The sequence below is a fragment of the Sphaeramia orbicularis genome, chromosome 16 (assembly GCF_902148855.1).
Source record: "Sphaeramia orbicularis chromosome 16, fSphaOr1.1, whole genome shotgun sequence".
Taxonomy (NCBI): Eukaryota; Metazoa; Chordata; class Actinopteri; order Kurtiformes; family Apogonidae; genus Sphaeramia; species Sphaeramia orbicularis.
This window is the reverse complement of record NC_043972.1, coordinates 48,428,501-48,449,207: the sequence shown is the minus strand read 5'-3', so window position 1 is coordinate 48,449,207 and position 20,707 is coordinate 48,428,501. Positions and strand designations below refer to the sequence as shown.

Here is a 20,707-nt window from a genome sequence, read left to right as displayed (position 1 = left end):
GAGGATATTTTTAATAAACACAGATGTCAAATGAATGGAAATGCAGAGGCAGCAATGCTCATGTTAACTGGAATGAGAAAAAGCATGAAAATGAAAACAAGAAAAAAAAAAAAAAAGACCAAACAGCAGAAATACAAGTTTGTGCAACAGTAGTTACAGTTTTAAGTATTTACAAGCAGAAGCTCCTTCACTGAACATTCAACAACAGCTTCGACTGCAATGTGAGCCGACCATTAGACTGAAGGTCAAAGGTCAACGGGAAATTCAACTTCCCGTTGCTCGGTCGAAACATTTTGTTCCAGTAAACGCCAAACATCCAAACGGTTCTTTAAAGCACCATCGCAGTGTGTTTGTATGATTTCACTACAAACCATGGAGCTTTTACATTTTTTTTTGATGACTGTTTCCAAATTTGAGCAATCTATACATCTTTAGATTTTTTTCTTACAATTCCACATAGCTGCTGGTGTCCTATTCATTATCAACTCTGCATTATTTTATTAAGTTACTGTGTTGTTGTCGTGTTAATGCAACATAAAAGCAGACTGCAGTGCATCACAACTGAACAGTAGTGTAACCAACATGTTTTAGGAGTCTGACAACGGAATCCAGTTTTCTGTAGAAATCAGTACAGATGCCACTGGAGGCAGAGGAAGAAACATGGTTAGATTTAGTGTAAGTGTGTAAAACATACAAAAACGCTGGTCTTTCAAGTAGCTCTTTTAAGAACTTGAACTACGGTTTCAAGCGCTACCGTTTAACGTGTAGAGCTAAAACAAAGTGCAATGAAAGCTGGAAAACATGAGTAGACCTGGACTATTTTAATAACATTCAGCAGCCTGTGTTCAAGTCACTGCTCCTTTTAAATTGAGAACAAAACAAAGTTAACTGTATGAAATGATGTCGAAATACTGACCTACTGTTTAGTCCTAGGTTACATAGACAGGGTGGGATTTAAAACGGCCGCTGGGTGTTTTCTATTTACTGCACCTCAAACCAACTCAAACATGTCACTCAACATGTTTCTCTGAACACTAAACTGTAATGATGCGTTGTTTTTTTTTGTACTGAACTACAAACCCACCTACTACCTAAAAAAAAACAAAAAACAAAACAAAACAAAAAAAAAACACAAGAAGCACAGCTTGTAAATGAATAAAACAGAACCATCAACAGTAAGAATATTGTAAACGTACCAGTGTGACAATCTGAGCAGAAGCACAAAACGTTCACTACAGAGAAAAGCATCAGACACTAAATCTTTTACAGACTGATCCTGTAATATGTAGTTAAACCGAGCTGTCACTTCAGAATTTAATCTATTGAAAGAAATGCTCATTTTTACATGAAAATATTATTTCTAGTCTAGAAGCAGCACTAAAATCCACTAAAATTAGGCCTTTTATTTTTGGATCTTATGACATGGACGAATTCTTAAATATCTGAATCTTTTATTCAGATGCGTGGCCTAAAATGTGGCCGAATAAAATACATGTCATTTTACTGGATTAGTAATATTTTAGGAAAATAATTGGCACTTTTATGCTCAAAAGTACAGAGAAAGTTCAGCCAAGCCATCAGTTAGAGTCACTGAACATGGAACCAATGAAAACTGAAAAGAATGCAGGTTTTAGATAAAAGCATTGATATGAAGTAGGAAAATCAGTGAAATCCAATAAAATGAACTGTGTCTTGTCTGTTCAGTGTAATTCTACAACTTGGCATAGATTTTGAGTCACTGACGTGGAATTAAAATGTTTGTTAATGTTTTTACATTTACATAGAAGACACTGAAAGTCCAAATCTGCTGAATTGTAGAACAACATTATTTTACTGGACTTTAGTGCTTCTATTTTGTAATAAAGTCTTTACGTAAAATGTAAAATTCTTTACATTTTACAAAAGACTTTTATGTCAGAGTCAGCTTTTCTTTCTAATAGTTGTCATGTAATGTGAAGACGACTGACGACCAGGTTAACTGGAATAATTACAAGATCCTGATGTTATGATAAGATAAAGTGTCTATTTTGTTTTTCTTTAGTGACTGTAATGCACTAGTTTAAGACGGTAACAGGCATGACTAAATTCTTCTGCTCTCAGCAGAGTCTCTGAGGGAATCCTCTGTCTCCTGGGATGTTACTGCCTGATTCTTCACAACACTGTAGTGTTCTCTGAAATACTTTTGTCACTAGGTGACGATGTGGTCGATTAAGGCTGACATTAGAAGAGCTGGTCTAAAACAAAGCCTGGTGGTACAGCTGGATGTTAAGGGAGCAGGTTGACCCATAAAAGTTGCTGGTTCAAATTCCAGAGGAAATGGGGGTAAAGAGAACAAATAAATAACCCTCTGCGTTCCCTCAGCGTAAGGCCAGCCAAAGCCGATCGGAGTAAAGCCCGTCTCCACATCCTTTTATTACTCCACTTCCCTCCTCAGGGGATCACCATAAAATTCTTCTTTATAAAAGAAACTTAAATTTGTACAAATATTTACAAATGGGAAAAGGAGAAACCAAGGCATTTAGTGTTTGGGTTCGACCATTACCCGCAGAGACTTCTTCCCTACATCCCCACATTCAAACATTTTCTGAACAATAGTCCACTTAGGAGTGTGTGTTTTTCCCACTGTGGTATGAAATATCTGAGCCCACTTCTTGTTTCAGGGTGCTTTGTGTCCTGGGCCAGCCCAGGTCCCTGAGTTAGTGTTAGGATTTTCTCTCCAAGCTCAGCGCTGACGATCTCAACCAGAGTCTGAGTCACTGGTGTCTGAGGATGACGATGAAGATGAGGAGGAGGAAGAGTCGGAGCTGGAGCTGCTGCCGCTGAGTCGTGACGGCTGAGCGTGAGTCTCTACGGCGCTGGGCTTCTCCACTGAGGGGACGGAGGACAGGTTAAGACACCAGGGACCCAACACTGACAAACATAACAGTCACTGAACCTGTTCACATCCATACCAATACTCCCATCATTATCTGAATACTGGAGTAATCAGATTATTTAAGTGATCATGTAAACAGCATAATCTGATCTGTTTTATCAGATAACCACAGTAATCTGATTCTGAGAGATGAGATTAACCCACCGAGCCCCCCCCCCCCCCCCCCCCCCAACACTCCGATGTCTTCCTGCATTTATACAGGTTAATCTGATTTATTACCTCCGCCAAGGAGGTTATGTTTTTGCCAGCGTTGGTCTGTCTGTCTGTCTGTCTGTCTGTCTGTCAGCAAGATAACTCAAAAAGTTATGGACGGATTTGGATGAAAGTTTCAGGAAATGTTGATACTGGCACAAGAAACAAATTACTAAATTTTGGTGGTGATCGGGGGTGGGGGGGCCACGGGGGCCCACTGATCTGCCTTGGCGGAGGTCTGTGCTCTCCGAGTGCTTTTCTAGTTTAGTTCTTTTACGTCTGCACATGTGTAAACACATTTAAAGTCATAGCAAACAGAAGTTACATGGTCAAATATGAGTGGAAGACAATAACTGGAAGTTTAAGTCTACCATCACTACGCACGTACTCCAACAGAAATCTGATAATAGACTGGAGCGTCTAAACCTGGGTTTTCGATTATTGCATTTCTGAAGTACCTGTAAATGCGTCAGATCTGATTATTACGATTATCTGATTACTCCTAGTAAACAGACTTTTATGGTCATGTAAACAGGCTCAGTGATAAACAACCTGCAACTCTCCACCACACTCACACCTGATGGGTACGTCTGTGTGTGCACCATGAACTCACACTGACTGACTGACATGATGTTGCATGATCATGGTGTTTTCTATGAGAGTTCAGTTCCTGTTCTCATTGTTGCTGAGATCCGGGATGATACTTTATTCTCTATATATAGAAGTGAATGTGAAATCAACCTCTCCTTCCTTAGTTGCTAATTTGTTTGATTTGTCTTTTTTCTCTCCTCTTGTCCACACATTAACTCGCTACTCATGACTTGCTACATAAGTTTCCTAATACAGTACTTAAAAACATCACAGTCTAATGTGTATCCGAACAGTTTCACAGAGAATCACTTTACACTTCCTCTGATGAGGGATGTACATATATATCAGGTATCTGGTGTGTTGTATTAAAGGTTTTTTTCATACATTTGTGCATCTGAATCTGTTTATTTGAAAATAATACAAATAAGAACTGAAAAACATATTGTAAAAATATTAACTATTTTTATAGTTTTTTTTAATCATCATAAAAATTTTAACTAATTAAATTAAATTAAATATTATATATTTTTACATTCATAATACAGATCTTTGTCGATAGGGGGATCAATAACAACAAAAACAAAATGAACTAACAGCTATCAGGTAAAATGTTATATCAAATACTGGTATTGTATCAGCCAAAAATTTTCCTATTAGTGCATTCCTACTTACAATAAATGAAAAAATAAATTTAAAATAAATGCTTAATAACAGAAAATGAATTACTGTGGTTAAACCATCTCAACTCACACATTTAACTTTATTTACTATATCTTCTCAGTAGCGGCAAAATGATGTTATACAAAGTCCTGCAGGTTAAAGAGGATGAAACAAACACACACTCACCAGCCTGAAAACATGAATGCTAAAATCTGATTGACTATAACAGTATTATACTGTCTGTGTAATACTGTAATACACCAATACTGGGCCCACTGTAAATGAATAATAGTGGAGTAGTACAGTTGAATACATACTCCCGACATATTAATTGATATGATGTTAACATTTGCTTCACTTTGTTGAAAATAGGTAATTTTTTTATGTCATGTAACTGCTTTGAGTGTGTAAAAAGAGGAAGCTGAGAAATAAAACTAAAGATTTATACCATTTTATGTAACTTTCTCTTTAGTGTTAAAATGGATTTTATGCAGTCAGTCATTCAGGTGCAGGTTTAAAAGCCAATCAGAAAACAGATTATTTCCCAAATGTTGGAAGGAGCAACAAACAGCTGTAGTGTTCCAGGACGAGAAGAAAAACAACAACAACAACAACAACAACAACAACAAAAAACACTATGTAGAAAATGGCGGATATGAACATCCAGGTGTAAGATGGATGCTGTGTGTGTGTTCACCTTTGTTTTTGGGAGGTTTCTTGACAGAGTTGAGCTGACCACTGACATCTTGCAGCCTCCTCTCCAGCTCCTTCCTCTTCTCCAGAGTAAGCTCCTCTTTAGACTTCCCAACACTGGTATTTTTACCTGCTGCGAAAGAACACACAAAACCAACAATAAGCCTGTTCTACACCTAGTGCTGATGTTGTAATGCACTGGTGTCTGTTACAGGACTGAGTCTGCACATGTTTTCAGTCTGGACATGTTTTCAGTCTCTACCTGGTTCACCGTAGGGCTTCCGGGGCTTCTTCCTCAGACATGTCATGACGTAGCTCTCCAGCTCCTTCAGTGTCGATGGCTTCAGAGTTTCAAAGTCAATCTCGATTTCCTCGGGGTTGGTGTCTCTCAGTGAGGGCTCCCTGGACTGGATAATGTGGACCACTCGGCCCAGCTTCTCCCCTGGGAGTTTGTTGATGTCGAGGCTCAGCTGGCGCTTCTCATCGTACGACATCGGTACGATCTCCTCCTCCTCCTCGGAGTCGTAGTGTGGCAGCATAGTGGGAGCCAGCGGGGGGTAGAACGGCTTCTTTGTTGCCCTGAAATGTTAAGAAAAAGATATACAGTCAAAATAGATGCAAAATACACAGATGTGTGTGTTTTTATGGTGGCAACTATATGGGTACATAAGGACACAAAGAGGATAAGTCCTGTTTTACTAAAGAATACATTATTCCATTAAATACAGGTATGTATATGTGAACTCTCCTGTTGGCGTCCTTGTCTATGGGGCTGATGAAGATCTGGAATTTGTCCTTGAGCGCCTTCAATGACAGCCCACTGCTACTAATGAGTGCTAACTAGGGATTGGAGTTGAGAATTAGCACTAGCTATAAACTCTATATGCATCACATCAGCTGCAAACTTGTAACTATGTTTGACTGCATTGTCTCTGTCAAATAAATAAATAAAAATGCTAATTGCTAGATTTTGCATGTATCTGGATTGGTTGGATACTGGATTTACCCGTGGGATAGTAATGTAATTAATTTTTTTAATGTTTATGTAATTTAGCAAACCTGAGTGAATAGCATGCCATTTGTTTATTTTCTTTATTCCACCTTTTCAAAAGTAATACCCAATTACAGCACTTTGGTGCAGGGTTAGAATTTGTCACTTTTCTTATTCAACTGCTGATTATACAGTTCCTGCAGTTTAAAGGAAGTTACATTTAAGACTTTTTCACTGCCCTTTGGACATAGGATTCAATTCAAAGACTAAAATGAAAAAAAGGGTAAATGTCAGTACCTTTGGATTGGAGACAAGCTGGTTCATGTTGTAAGAAACATAAAAATAAATGTTTTGACCATAACAGGGATGTTGGGTCTGTTATTCTGATCTATAAATAGTTATTGTCAGAGGTATGTGGTAACTTATTTAAAAACACAGCTGAAATATAGAGGTTTTTAATTTTAATGGTGGGAAAAATCTGATCCTAGTTTGTTTGTGTTAGAGTCTTTGAGAAAACATTTCGAATTACAGACACTTTTGGATCAATGACATTTTTTCTTATAAGACATTTCAAAAATTTACAGGAAGTCTAATTTATCTTTTACTCATATTTTAGGTTTATTGTTGTATGCAGCCAACACCAGTAGAAATTATTATCATTACTGATTTTGTTCAGGCGTGGGAAAAGTCACTGAAAAAAAATTCATTTTGGAGAGGACATGTAGATTCTGATTTACAACAGCAGGTGGCACCTCTACACCACCATGGGCAGCCTTTTCAGGGCTGGTGCAAACTCAAAAACTCAAAAGAAATCTGTTTTTCATCTTTAATATCATGATCACACAATCTACAGAGGCAATGCATGATACCCCAAGTAATATTTATCAACTGCTGTAATGGTTTAAGGAGTTCTCCACATCACAGCTACTGTTTTGTGATTCTGTGTATATGCACTCGTTGGACTCACTTGCTGTTCTTGTTACTCTTCTTCCCTTGGCTCTTCTTGGGCTGGGAGCCTCCTGCTCGGGCAGATTTGCTCTTCAGTATTTTGCCGGGCATCTTCCACTCCTCTGAGCCGGCTCGGCTTCGGACAGCTTTGTTGCGCTTGTCCAGTTTCTTCTTTTTCTTCTTTTCCTTTTTGTCCTTCTTCTCCTTCTTCTTCTTGGGCTTCACCATGGGCCCCTGGGAGAGGGCAGCCAACTGCTCATGCACGGCTCGGAGCTGACAAACAAAAGCAAAGTTTCCTCACAGTGTTTGTTCAAATGAACATTGCTAAAAAACAACACCAGCCCATAGTGCGGTCCATACCTGAGTGCAGACCTGGTCCTGTAACTCGGCCAATCGATGCGCTCGCTCCTCCTCGCTGTCGGAGCTTGGGCTGCTCTCGCTGTCTTCACTTTCACTGCTGGGTTCACTCTCAGAAGTGGAGGAAGATGAAGACGAGGAGGAGGAGGAAGATGAGGAAGAAGATGATGGGTGACCACTCATTGACATGGCGGTGTGTTCCATATGGGGCTCATCCGGCATTTTAGCAAAACGAAACTCAAACACATCCTGGACACAGACCCAGACACAGGAGGGAAATGAAAGGAAAGAGAAAACCTCAGTTTTCAAATTTTTGATAATGAAGAGGTTTCAACCAAGAACTAAATACAATCTATTGCTCTACACACTTAATATGGAACCTAGTGGCATTCCAGTTAAATAAATGAATGTAATGAATGTTCTGAAATCTAACTATCATCACGTTAAAATATGTTACAATAAATGAGCATCGTCTCTACCGTTGTTGACCGTTTTGTGGTTTGTTGTCAGCTTGCAAAACATTCCGCTACTGCAGTATAATGAAACGCTACCTACCCATAGTAGATCTCTGTACTGACAGTGGAAATTATTTAAAGAGCTGGTGTTTTTGGTGAAGAGACATAAATGGTGAAAGACTGGTGGTTCATGTTCTGATCATTTCTGACTAGGATTAGTACTTAATGGTTCCTTATTGGCTGTTGTTAGTGTAATCAATACACAGTTAAAAGTAAGACTGTAGTTAATGCAACTTTATTATTAATAATAATAATAATAATAATAATAATAATAATAATAAGTTTATTAGCAAGTAATTTAAGGCCTTTTAAAATAATTTTCAATATACAATTCAGATCACTTCATTTTACATTTTTAAGGAGACTACATCTGTAACAATCATACTATGGCCTTATTAGAATCCTTTGACCTGATTAAGGTCCTTTTGCATAATTGTGATTTTAATCTCTACTCAGTTGTATAACAACAGCCACATTCATAAAAATACTATAATACATCCCCATTCCCACCACACACATCATTGTCAGATGATTTCATGCTATTTTTGATTACATTTGTTGAGTTATTTATGTCTAATGAACCCTGTGCAGTTTTGGACAGAACCAAATTGTTAACACCCTGTTAAATAAAATATGGTTTAACAAACCTGTAACTTCCGTGCCATTCCTACAACATCATGGTCAGGTGGGTTGTACTTGTAACAGTTGGAGAACATGAGTCTGACGTCGCTGGCGAACTGCTGAGCATCCCTGTATTCTCGACAGTCCATCTTCCCCTGAACAGCAAGAACAACAAAGCTTTATCATGTATCAGATGCACAATTAATGTCCTCAACTTGTGGAGAATTTTCCACCGTTTTTCCTCATGAACTTACCTTGATGGTGCTGAGGTCCATGGGACACTTGATGATGTCGTGGTAGTCGTGAAGTCCCAGTGCTGCTGCGTCCACAGTGTGTAGAAAGGCCAGGCGTATGCAGCGTGTTTCTTTGACAACATGTCTTTGAGTAGTCCACTGCAGTACCTCAGCTGGGGGCTCAACTTGCTCTTCCTTGAGGGCTGAGGCTGGATAGAGTCTGGCAAGTCCTTCTTGGGGGGTTTGATGGGACGTCCACTGCCCACCCTGCGTCCCGCGCTGGCCATCATGGGTTGCAGCAGGACCGGACCCCCAGGGCTCCTGACCAGGCCCATTCCAGGGGGTGTGTCCAAGCCCATGCCCCCCATGGAGGAGACTGTATGCATAGAGGAGTCATGGACCTGGCCGCCGTGTCCGCCCTTTCCCAGGCCGACCATGTGTGTTGGCCCTGACATGCCCACGGTCAAGCCCATGGTGGACGGGGTAGTGGTGTCCGCTTTGCGTTTCACACCTTTTTTCTACAAACACATGAAAAGAGTCTGGGGGTCAGATTACAACTGTCTATTGAACAACACTGGAATCTGACCTATTTTAATTCATTCAGAGACATCATGAAGGAACCACAAAACAAATGAATCCTTAAATACAAGTGAATCTGCCACATTCACCACTGTATCATATGTTGAATATGGTGTTCAACAGGTTTGTCTACGTCATTGGCAGTTTGCTGAAATGAAAACCATTTACTTGTACTGTACAAAAACAAAATAAATAAAAGGTGCTGACATAACTGTGAAGATGCATGAGGCCTGTTAATTTATTAAATGAGCTGCAATTTTCAACCAACTTCAACCAACAGCAGCTTTTAACAAAAATCTCATATGCCATCACTATTTCCACCATTTGAGCTTTGACTGGTGCTCTTTAATGACATCCTCAGCCCTTAAACAGCAGATGACCTGTCATATTAGGGCTGTGCAATTAATCGAAATTCAATTATGACTTCGATTATTACACGCAACGATTACAAAAATTATGTAATCAAGAAAAAACGATTATTAATTTTGAATCGTTTTAATTCACGCGCACGCAAGTTACCATGAGCTGCTCTGCCCCGCCCCCCTCTAAGCTACTGCTGCCGACTAGCCGGCAGGTCCACCCCAAGAGGAAAATTGTACCTAGCGGTCTGGAAAAACGGCAGGAGAATCACAGCAGAAGTGCTTGGTAAACAAAAAAGGCAAGTCAAATTCAATTGTATGGAATCACTTTGGGTTTGATGAAGAAGACGAAGAGCAAAAACACATCACGTGCAAAAAGTGTTTCATAGTTGTGTCCGCACCGACCGCTAACACAACAAACCTTTGTAACCATCTAAAGTTTAACCACCGCCACCGTTATCATAATCTTATGAAAAACTAAAACACATAAAAACAACTCCGTCTACAACTTCGTCCGCAATGCAATCTTCAGTCTCCGAATCTCTTTACGCTGCAACTCCCGTATTAACCTAACCCTAACCTGTATAACCCTAACGTGTGTATTCTAGATGGCTGATGCATACAGAAGGCCTTAACTGAAACCTCACGGCACGCCACTGAATTTACTGTTTCATACTACATTGAACATACTTTAAGTCATAATTTGCACTTTACTTGAGGTTTTTTTTTTTTTTAAATTGCTACAGTTCTATGGCAAGTCTATAGCAGTTTAATTACAGTGCACTATTTGTTTACAAAAGGAAACATACTTGAATTTACAATACACTTATTTGCATTCAAAGATTTTTTTGTTTCGTACAAAAGTGAACATACTTTGTTTTAGTGGTTAAAAGCTTTATTTATGTTTAAGGAGTATATTTTACATTGTTTTGCAAGAAAAAAAATAAATAACTTTAAGGTTAACAAATAATCGTTTTTAATAATCGTGATTTCAATTATTGCTAAAATAATCGTGATTTTTTTTTTTTTCCTATAATCGAGCAGCCCTATGTCATATAATCTACTTTTCAGAGACAAACAAAAACTGACAATAAATAAATAAAAGTGCTGCTTAAATTCAGGTAACATTCATTTTCAATAGCCAGTAGGAGTGTAATTACAGTACTTTACAGGAAGCACAATGAGTCATTTGCATTCATGTTACTCCTGTTTTAATGCTGCTAACATGCTGCGCACTTTTAATACCCCTTAGCCAAATATAATGTAAGGGGCCGTTTACACGGCGTAGGATTCAGTCGACTCGAGGAAGATTTCATCACGGATAAGCCTTCTGTTAACATGGAAACAGTGCCTAGAGTGCCTGAATCCGGAAACTTTTGATACCAGGGTCCAGGGTGGAATGTTATCGATACACTCCGCATTTCAGCTCCGTGTTAACGCGAATCGGAACGTTCCGGGGTAAAATATGACGTCACCGCATGCGCGCGCAGCCAAGAACCACCAGTTAACCCACTCCAGGCCAGTTGGTGGCAGTAATGCGCCTCCAAGCTGGTTTGCCAGCCTCTATGACACAATAAAGCTGCAGAAAAAGAAGGAACAACCACAACAACAATGGCCGGTTTCAGAACAACATACGTGCTGCTAACTGTGCTCAGCTCGTCTGTCCAGACAAAGAAGTCCTGCGTCTTTGTACAACCACTCGCCATTGTTGTTTGTAAATAGTGTTGTCCGCCTCTTCTTCTTCTTCTTCTTCTTCTTCTCCTCATTTAAAGGCTGTCTAAACCGGAAATCGTTTGTGCGCAGGCGCGTGTTTTACCACCACTGTTTCACTACAGCTCTACATCGCCAGCTACTAGTCTGGCATGGCCACTACAGCGTATTCAGCCGTCCTCGCGGACTCATGTTAACGAAGATCGTTATCATAGCGGCTTCGTCTTAACGCGGAATGATTTTATAACGCAAAGGAGAAATCTTTGCGGAGTGTTGCCGTGTAAACGTACCCTAAGATTCTGTTGAAAGTTACTGCCCTGTAATTTACATTAGATTGTCGTTGTGTAAATTTGGTGCAGAAATCTCAATGCATTCTTCAGATAATGCCATTACATTGTTGACAGGACATGTCGCCATTTGACCTTGAAAAAGTAGGTCAAGGTGACCCGTTTTCAATAGGCTTCTGCTCTATGCCTAGATGCATCCACAGTATAAATTTGGCACAGATATGCCAGTGCATTCTTCAGATAATGCGATTACATTGTCGAATGGACAGACAGACGACAAGACCATTACAATACCCCTTCAGCCCAAAGTTGGCCAAGGGGTAAAAATGACATCTTCAGGCAATTTCTGAAGCCTTACATGCAGTGAGTCTTATCTACAGATACTCTAGAGGAATTTTAACCCTGATATTAAAACTCTGGACAGACAACTTAAGATGTCATAGAAACCAGAGACATTTAAGGGAAAGATCACATGGTGGATATTGAAATATTGTTTTATTGTGCATACCTTGGTGGTAGGTTGCGTTGGAGGTAAACCCATGATGTTGGCTGGAGGTAGGCTTTTAGTGAGCACAGTCTGGGGGGAGTTGGCCAACATGGACTCCCCAGTGTCTGAAGAAGAGGGAGAGTACGCCGACTGGGAGACAGCTGGTACCTGCTGAGCCCTTGATGCTAAAGACAGACCATAAATGTACCATCACTCTTGATCAGAAATTGATTAAAAAAAATAATGTTAAGAAACAAATCCTGTGCTTTATTTATTACAGAGCGGAGCACTGTTCATTCACACTCCCAAACAGGAGGGAGCAGTAATGTGCTGTAATGCTAATTAACACCAGACATTTCACGGCATAAAAGAAGAACCAAAAGTTTCAATTCATATCATGGTGAAACTCTGGTATGACAACAACTACATCCGATATGGTTTTACCTACATTGAGGACAATACCTCAGTGTTTATTTCTTGAATAAGTGACTGAATGAACTTTTAATTTTTAACTAAATGCACTTTTAGTTTAGGTTAAAATGTACCTAATTTAGTGTTAAAGGGAATATTTCCCTCTTCATCGTCACCACCTGCTGCTCACTTTGGTTTATCGTTAAACTTCTTTGTTGACATACTGTGATATTCTGTATTATCTCCATTTCAAAACACACCATGTTTTCATGAAATAAATTTGAGAAGTCTTAACTTTTATCAGTTTGGGTCATGGTTTGTCATTGAGGGGTGATAGTGGGTCCTGAAGCCACACCAGTTGAGAGCCACTGCTCTTGATAATACAACCAATACAGAACTCGGAAGTTACAATTAGATTTACTGTATAAAAGACTGACAGGAGACTAACTTACATTTTGTGTTAAGCATTCATTTAACTTCTCAAATTATGTCAAATTATGTAATTATAAATTGTTGAATTTTGTCAGATGTGATGGTGCCGTCCACATAATTATTCACCAGATTCACCAGTCAATGAAAACCCTGTATCAGCTGATCACTAAAGAGACACTGACCACTGGACTTGCGCCCCCGTCCTCGGTTGGTTTTGCTTCGAGGTGTAGGCGGAGGCAGTTCGACTTCATCCTGAGGCATCTGGGCCACCTTTTGGAGAAAGATCTTCTCCAGGGACTGGGCCATTAGCACTATGTCATCTGTCGGCTACCCCCCAGAAATAATCAAAAAATAACACATGAGCACACTGGAAGAAACAACAGAGGTAAAATACTACACAAGTGTTTTTTGGAATTAATTATTCAAACAGAACTCACAAGAATTATTTTACAATATTAAGGATTTCCTTTAACAACTACTACCTACATCCATAACCAGATTCAAATCCTCAAGAAACTCCACTGCGTTAATACATTGGTATAAATGTCATGTAATTGTTACACATGACCTTGTTAAGTGAAAAGCTGCCGGTGTTTATTGTAGTTTACTGTAGGACCATTTTCACTGTATATTTACAAACAAATAATCTATGTCACTCAGGTGGATAGAATTGCATTATTACTGTGAACACAATCTACATTAGACCATGAGAAAGTGTGAACTAGTAAAAACTGGTGAAAATGAGAGAAAACTAATCACTCTGTGACAGTTAACTAAGCGTCAAACTTCAGAACCAAAAAAATATTTGGAACTTTAGGATTTTGGTCACATCATGAACTTGGCAGAAGTTTCCATACAATATTTCTATTTCTACAAAATATATGATGTGCGCAACAAAAAGCTGTGGATGAGAAGCCACAGAGATAAAATCTGTTTCAACTGAAGAGTAGAATTGCACTTGGATATTCTAAAAACAAAACAATCTAAAATGGGCAAAAACAGGAGGTAAAACTGAACCATTTCACCCACCTTGTTGTAGATGTAGCAGTTGGTGAACATTGTATTGAAGTCCTGTATGCACTCACTTGCACTGCGGTAGAAGTTGTTCTCCAGACGCTTTTTGATAGTCCCCATGTCCATGGGTTGTTTGATAATTTTATGGTAATCCTGTGAAAAGCAGAATGTAAGTAACAGAGACTGAGAGACAGTGGCATGCATTAAAATTAGTTTTGGAGGATGGCGACCTTAATTGTGACCGACAGTGGGTCTCATGTTGATTTGTCATATGACCTTTGATATTACCCTGAGTAGGAGATGAATAACTCTAAACTAAATGAAACAGAGGTTTTCTTTCTGCTGTATGAACCCACCGGCAGGTTCAGCCTGTAGGCGTCCACAGGCTCATGAAAGGGCCAGGCAAAGTTGTGCCTCCACAGAGACTTCATCAGCGTCTTCTGGAGATACTGCAGCTGGTTGGTCATGCGGCCCTGTCGGTTGGGATCCTTCACTGGGGGTTGGGGTGGAGGGGGAGGACCATGGGGCATTGAGTGTGGCAGAGAGGGGCTCTCGAAGTCTTCGTACAGCAGGGAGGGCTTACGGATCCGTTTGCCTGTGCTTGTGTGTTGGTCCATCCCGCCGCTGGTCAACCCGACTAAAGAGCTGAAGAAAAGCATAAACCCAGCCAAGAAGTTGGAGTTAGTTTGAAGATAGATGGATACTTTACTAATCAAAAAGTAAATTAAGATATCTAGTAGCTTAAACATATACCAAAAACACACAAAAAAAGAAAAGAAACACAAGCTGTTTTTAGTTCCCGCACCAGTTACACTGGGAACAAAAGTGCTTGCACGTGAACGGCCCACGTTCATACCATTATGCAAGCCCATGATGTGTCATCGACAGAGGGCATTGCTTCGCCACCAAGAAAAAAAAAAAGGCCATACAAACGCAGATGTGTTCACGGCAGAGAAAATAACAACAGGGCTATGGATCATTGACTACCTGCAAGCATTTGTAGCCTTAATACAGATCATTATTTATCTGCACCAAGCCATGCTACAACATCTGCTGTGGAGAAGAAGGCAGTGACACCGAATCCGCAGATGTAACCCCAGCAGGCAAACACGAATCAGCTTGGTGACGTCCACTCATGCCATCATGGTTCGCTTAGAAAAACCAAGTTTTACTTGGTGCCCATCGGGAAGCATATTTTCAGCTCCTGAATGCTCTGATTTTTGGTGTGAACTAGGGATGTAAACAAATGATCAACTATCAATTAATTGTGGATAAGAATTTACTCGATTAAATTACAATAACTGTCGGTTAATTGCCCTTTTCCATGGCAGTATTTGTGGTGTTGACAGTAGGGGCTGCCACTGCCTAAACTAGGACCAGGATAGCCAGTCCAGGACCAGGATAGCCGGTCATCAAACCAGATTGCGGTGTTGACGAGTTAGAATCACTTTAGGGATATGGTGGAGTGAAACACCGATCGGCCTGTTCGTTTGTCCCACATGCTGCGGGTTGCCCATTTGTGAGAGCAGTACATCCCTGCCAGCAGGAGGAGGCCCAAATACGCGCACATATGCAGGGTCGGTATCAGTCCGGTCACAGACGGAGGGTACAGCATCTCCCTGTTCCTTGAGATCCGTCCCCCGTGTGAACCTCCATCTCGCTCCATCATGTCAGGTAGTGATGCAAAGTCAGAAATGCCCATTTCTTCTAAACTGCCCCTCCTCAGATCCATTTATTTTATTTAATTTCTCTGCAGAATTTATTTTGTTATACTACATAAATGTCATTGCCTGTGCTGTATCCCTAATGGTACAATAAATCAATCATCAATCAAGGAATATGACATGCTTTTTTCATGAAGTATATGAACAATATTTAGCTTTTATTCTTATATATTTTATCTAATCTAATATATCAAATCTACAAATCTAATATTTTTCTGTCACACTGGAAGAAAAATTCAAGGCACTCTCTTTAAACATTAAAATGCCTTTATTTCCATGGCATGGTCATATCTAGACCTAAATTTAGGTCTAGATATGACCATGCCATGGTAATAAAGGCATTTTAAATGTTTAAAGAGAGTGCCTTGGATTTTTCTTCCAGTCTGATAAATACTTTTTGAATCCCTTTTTCCAACGAGCACCTCGAACAAACCTTTTTTTGGTCCGAGAAGCATTCCTTCCCAAACATTTTTTGAACTGCCTCTAATATTTTTCTATTGAAAGAAAAATTCAGGTTCACAAGGAAAATCACCGCTTATCAATTAATCATTAATCAGTCGACAGGGTCAACCAACTAATGATGACTGAATCAATCAATAATTTGCATCCCCAATGTGAACACATCTGCCAGTTCAAGATTAGGTGTGGGAACCAGCACAGTTCTCTGTGGGTCTGAAAACAGCTACAGTGAATAGCCTATCTAATGAAGATGAAGAACAATTTCTGAGAAAACACAAGACAGGTAGTGGTAGAGGTTGCCTGATGATGGATTTTGAAAAACTGAAATAGCATTGAATGACTGGAGCTCAAATAACCAAATGTCTGATTAATTGCCAATTATAAAATATTTGACACTTTGACTTAAATATGAACTAGATAAACTACTACATGAACAGAAGTGGACCACAATTATGCAATGTATGAAAACTATAAAGCAACCTTGTGCATTATCTGACTGTTGGTTATTTTTTATAATCAGTCGTTTACAATAACAACATGAAAAACGTTATCCTTACACCTAAATCCTCCACTAACCTACAGGAAGCCCTGGGATCAACTCAATGCTTTATTTTTCACTTCTTTGTCAAAACCTGACAGGTTTGCTGTTTGGTGAATTTCATCAGAGACAAAATTCAGGACTGCAAACTTTAAAATGTTAACTTTAAAGTTTGAATTTACAGTCCCTTTTTATTTGACAATAGGGACAAAATGTGAATGTAATTTATTTCAGTGAGATGTTTGACATGAGCCGAATGAATCCCGCCTCATCATTACTTTTAGGATGTGAAAATGATTTCTAGTTTGGCTTCTGTTCTGAATTTCTCTTAATTTTCAGTTACAAGAAGAAACCCCCTGAAGTCACAGAGAGTTTTCTCGTCTGCAAGAATATCATAGGCGACCACTTTCTCAAAATGTCTCAGTTGTGTAAAAGGCACTTGTGTCCCTAAACATTAAATTCTATGACTTTTCCAAAATGACTTTATTTCATGGCTGTTCTGCATTTTTCACGACCATGGGAACCCCTGTTTTTCTGTAGGAAAACAAAGTGGACGGGTGATTGATGCAGAGGAAATGGAACTTTAAGGCTGGTTGTGTGACCTCTGTCACCCTAACTGAGGCCAATCTACCCACTGATCGTCCATCAGCATCAACGCAGGCACTTGAGAACAATCTATCATTAACGCATTCGACCAAAAAAACTACAACTCAGCCCTCTCCATCATCAGTGAACCATCGTCAAGGAAACGTGGATTCCATCAATTGTCTGCTACTTTTAGCACAACCATGGGAACAGCCACCACTTGGATCATCCACTAAGCTAAGAAACACAAACAGTCATTTATTAGAAGGCTGTGTGATAAGACCCCAATTTTTGTAGTATATAAACATATTTAGCATTGCACTGATTATGCACAGCAATATTTTCAGACTCATAGATAGAAATCAATATTTGGCACTAACAGAATTTTTTTGTTCTGCAATAAACCACAGAAACTTTGCAAAACCAGGCACAACCATTTTACTCCTTGGTAATGTTAAGTTATATTATTTTATTTTCTGAAGTCTATGTTTCAGCATTTGTAGCTTGCAAGAGATTACCTCAGTTTACTTTCCTTATTCTTAGAGAAATGAGCAACATATCATAAGACAGATTTAAGGTGCAATTTTTTAAAGGGACATACTCTTTGTAAAAGGGCCTAGCCAATCAAAAGTGAACATCGGGGTCAATTTCTTTTTTCAGAACAATATTTTTGATTACTCAGCATGAAAGACATATCTCTAGTTTCTAAAACTGTGTTTATTGCATTTGTACCTGAATTATAACTGGATATACAAGAATATATATGAGAAAACAGTGTAAATTAAGAACAGTAGAGATTGTAAATGAATGTATACAGCATGAATTCTGAATGTAAATAGCAATGTGTAAGCAAATATGTTCAAAATGTATGCCTGTGTCTAATCTTATATTTCATAATAATCAAATGCTATAATGATTTTGAACATTATTTATTATTAAAAAAAAAAAAAAAAGCAGAAAGATGTGAATTAAATATAGTAATGAAAAATCTGTCACCAAGGACTGATAATTTTATAGTATCTTAATAAAATCTTTCATTATTATTCTGGTGCATCACACTGAACAAACACCTCTCTGTTACTTTTTTTGGATTCTCACTCCATTACCATGAATTAATGTCTTTTAAAACTAAAATAAAAATGATATCAGTTTCATTTTAGATATAGCGCACTCTTATATGTTAAGAAAAGTGTGGTATGCTAAGTATTTGCACGTTCCTTGAGGAACAGCACTTTTTTGCATTTTTTCCAAACCTTGAATAACTGCTGTATATTTTTCCTCACTCCGTTACTTTGTCAATGAGGATCAATTCATGTTTTCATTAAATATTTGGTTATTATTCCTTAAGGCATGTTAAAGTACTTACTTAGACCTACAGTTTGAGCTATTATGGTTGCTGCTAAATTTACTTTTAAAACAGATATGGAATGATTAGCTTGTAGCCTATTTCTGCATAGTGCTTTCTCACTCCATTACTCACTTGGCCAGGCTGAAAAGAAGAAATAATAAGTTACAGTTCTTTCAAATGTGTTCTGCACCTACCTGTGATCTTAGGTATGCTGCTTTAACATGACCTTAACAACAGTGCAAAAGCAGAGACAGGTCTAGCTGTAATAACTTTAAAATAGACACCTTCCTCTAAGCAGAGCACATGAACCACATTAAGGTGAAGTTAAACCTCATCCTGCAGTTCAAGACACACACCTGCTTGTCTGACATACAAACTGCAGCAAAGCCTGGTCCCCAGCAACAGAGCAACCTTCTTAGGCCTCAAAATTATGTCACCAGGAATTGTACTGCACACTTCCTATGCAGTCTAAGTTTTACTCATATATTCCTCTGAAGCAATAGTTAATGTCTCCAAAAAATAACTGTACACAGCTCAGAACATGTCAGCTTGCTAACTGTTGTGTAGTTAAATATAATAATGTACGTCTCAATTGTAACAGACATATACATTTTACATACAACATATGTGGACCGCTGTAACATTCCTGCATAGTGTAATAGTTAAAATTGATTAGTAAGAAACACTTGTCTGTAACAGCGCCTTTGCTGCATCACTTGTAATGATTAAAGTTGCATGTATTCAAACAGAATGCGTTGAAACATCGCTGCTACATAGATAATCAGTGACTACATTAGAAAACTATAGTGCTATCTTTTCAGTCAAACAGCTGGTGAACGCGTGGTTTCAACGCCCCGCCCTCGATGTTTGTAAACACCGCCTAAGGAGGGCACACTATTCATATTCAATTATTATCTGTAGAAAAACTAAAGAAATACTAAGGATTTTGGAATTAGCGCCGTCTAAACATCTGTCAAACCATGCTGTTTGACAGCACAAAGCCCTACATCCAACAGTGACGGAGCCTGTGATACTAGAAGCTAACCTGGTACTAGCCAACTAGCATCACCAGACCGACACAACAACAGTTTATTGATTCTATTCAGCGGAGCCTATGGGTGTAAATATTCATGCACACAACAGACATGACATTTAAGACCAGGCTAGTTACAAATGCTGTCAAATTAGCATTAGCAGGACGCCATTGCATTGAATGAGCTGACTGTTGTGCTGAAGCAGCCGGTGAACGGAGCCGGTCAGGGAGCAGCTGTCATTTACATGACTGCCTGTCCTAGAATACATGCAAAACTGAAAGCTAGTTTGCTTCACAGAGAAATCTCAAAAGGCAATTACAATTAGGTTTACCAAAAGCTAGCAATGCACTAGCTAGCAAGACCAATCAACCTTTCAAATAACGACAAGCTAACCTTAAAAACGGTAAGCTAACATATATAAACTGATAAGTTAGCTCCATTTCGCTCTTTGTTCAGTGTCCAACAGCGGAGCCTGAGGTCTTCGGGCACACAGTACCTGTCGTGAGAATGGTTGACGGCCGCTTCCATCGGGCTGAAGCCGGGGGTGTTGTTATAGTCCAGTATATCCACCTCTGTTTACTGTGCACTTCCACCGAGTCACCACTGAGCAACGCCGCAATGAAATGGCGCCGAAACGCTTCCGCTTGACCCAATATAAACCCACCACGTGGCAGTGCTGTGTATTTCCGGTTACGTTAGGGCCACTTCTGCACTCTTATTGGCTATAAGTAGACGTCAGTCAAATGTTGCACACGCCCCCTCTCCCAGGACACAGAACATCTTGTTCTCTGCCCTGAAAGGCTAAGCTAAAGCAGAGCTGCACGCGACATTCGGCGGCCAGTGGGTTTAACTGTTACATTTAACTATTCCTGTATTTACAAAGGGGGTTCATTTACGCTTGTTATTTGTCCTCTACCGGCCACCGTCTAGGGTCCCCTTTACATTTTATTAATAAGGACGAGTGTCTATAAATTTCATGGAGTAACTACAGGTTATTTCAGCAG

At 39.3% G+C, this 20,707-nt stretch overlaps 1 protein-coding gene across 1 annotated transcript; it reads right to left on the bottom strand.

Moving 5' to 3' along the window:
* Positions 1-431: 431 nt before the first annotated feature.
* Positions 432-20,341, bottom strand: brd2b (bromodomain containing 2b). Its single transcript, XM_030157705.1, is given in 13 exon segments — positions 432-2,868; positions 5,076-5,204; positions 5,334-5,650; positions 7,030-7,283; positions 7,371-7,616; positions 8,530-8,658; positions 8,758-8,837; positions 8,840-9,254; positions 12,180-12,343; positions 13,184-13,328; positions 14,031-14,168; positions 14,372-14,660; positions 20,200-20,341. Coding segments are annotated over 13 exon segments (2,469 nt in total). The 5' UTR covers positions 20,232-20,341; the 3' UTR covers positions 432-2,737.
* Positions 20,342-20,707: the final 366 nt, after the last annotated feature.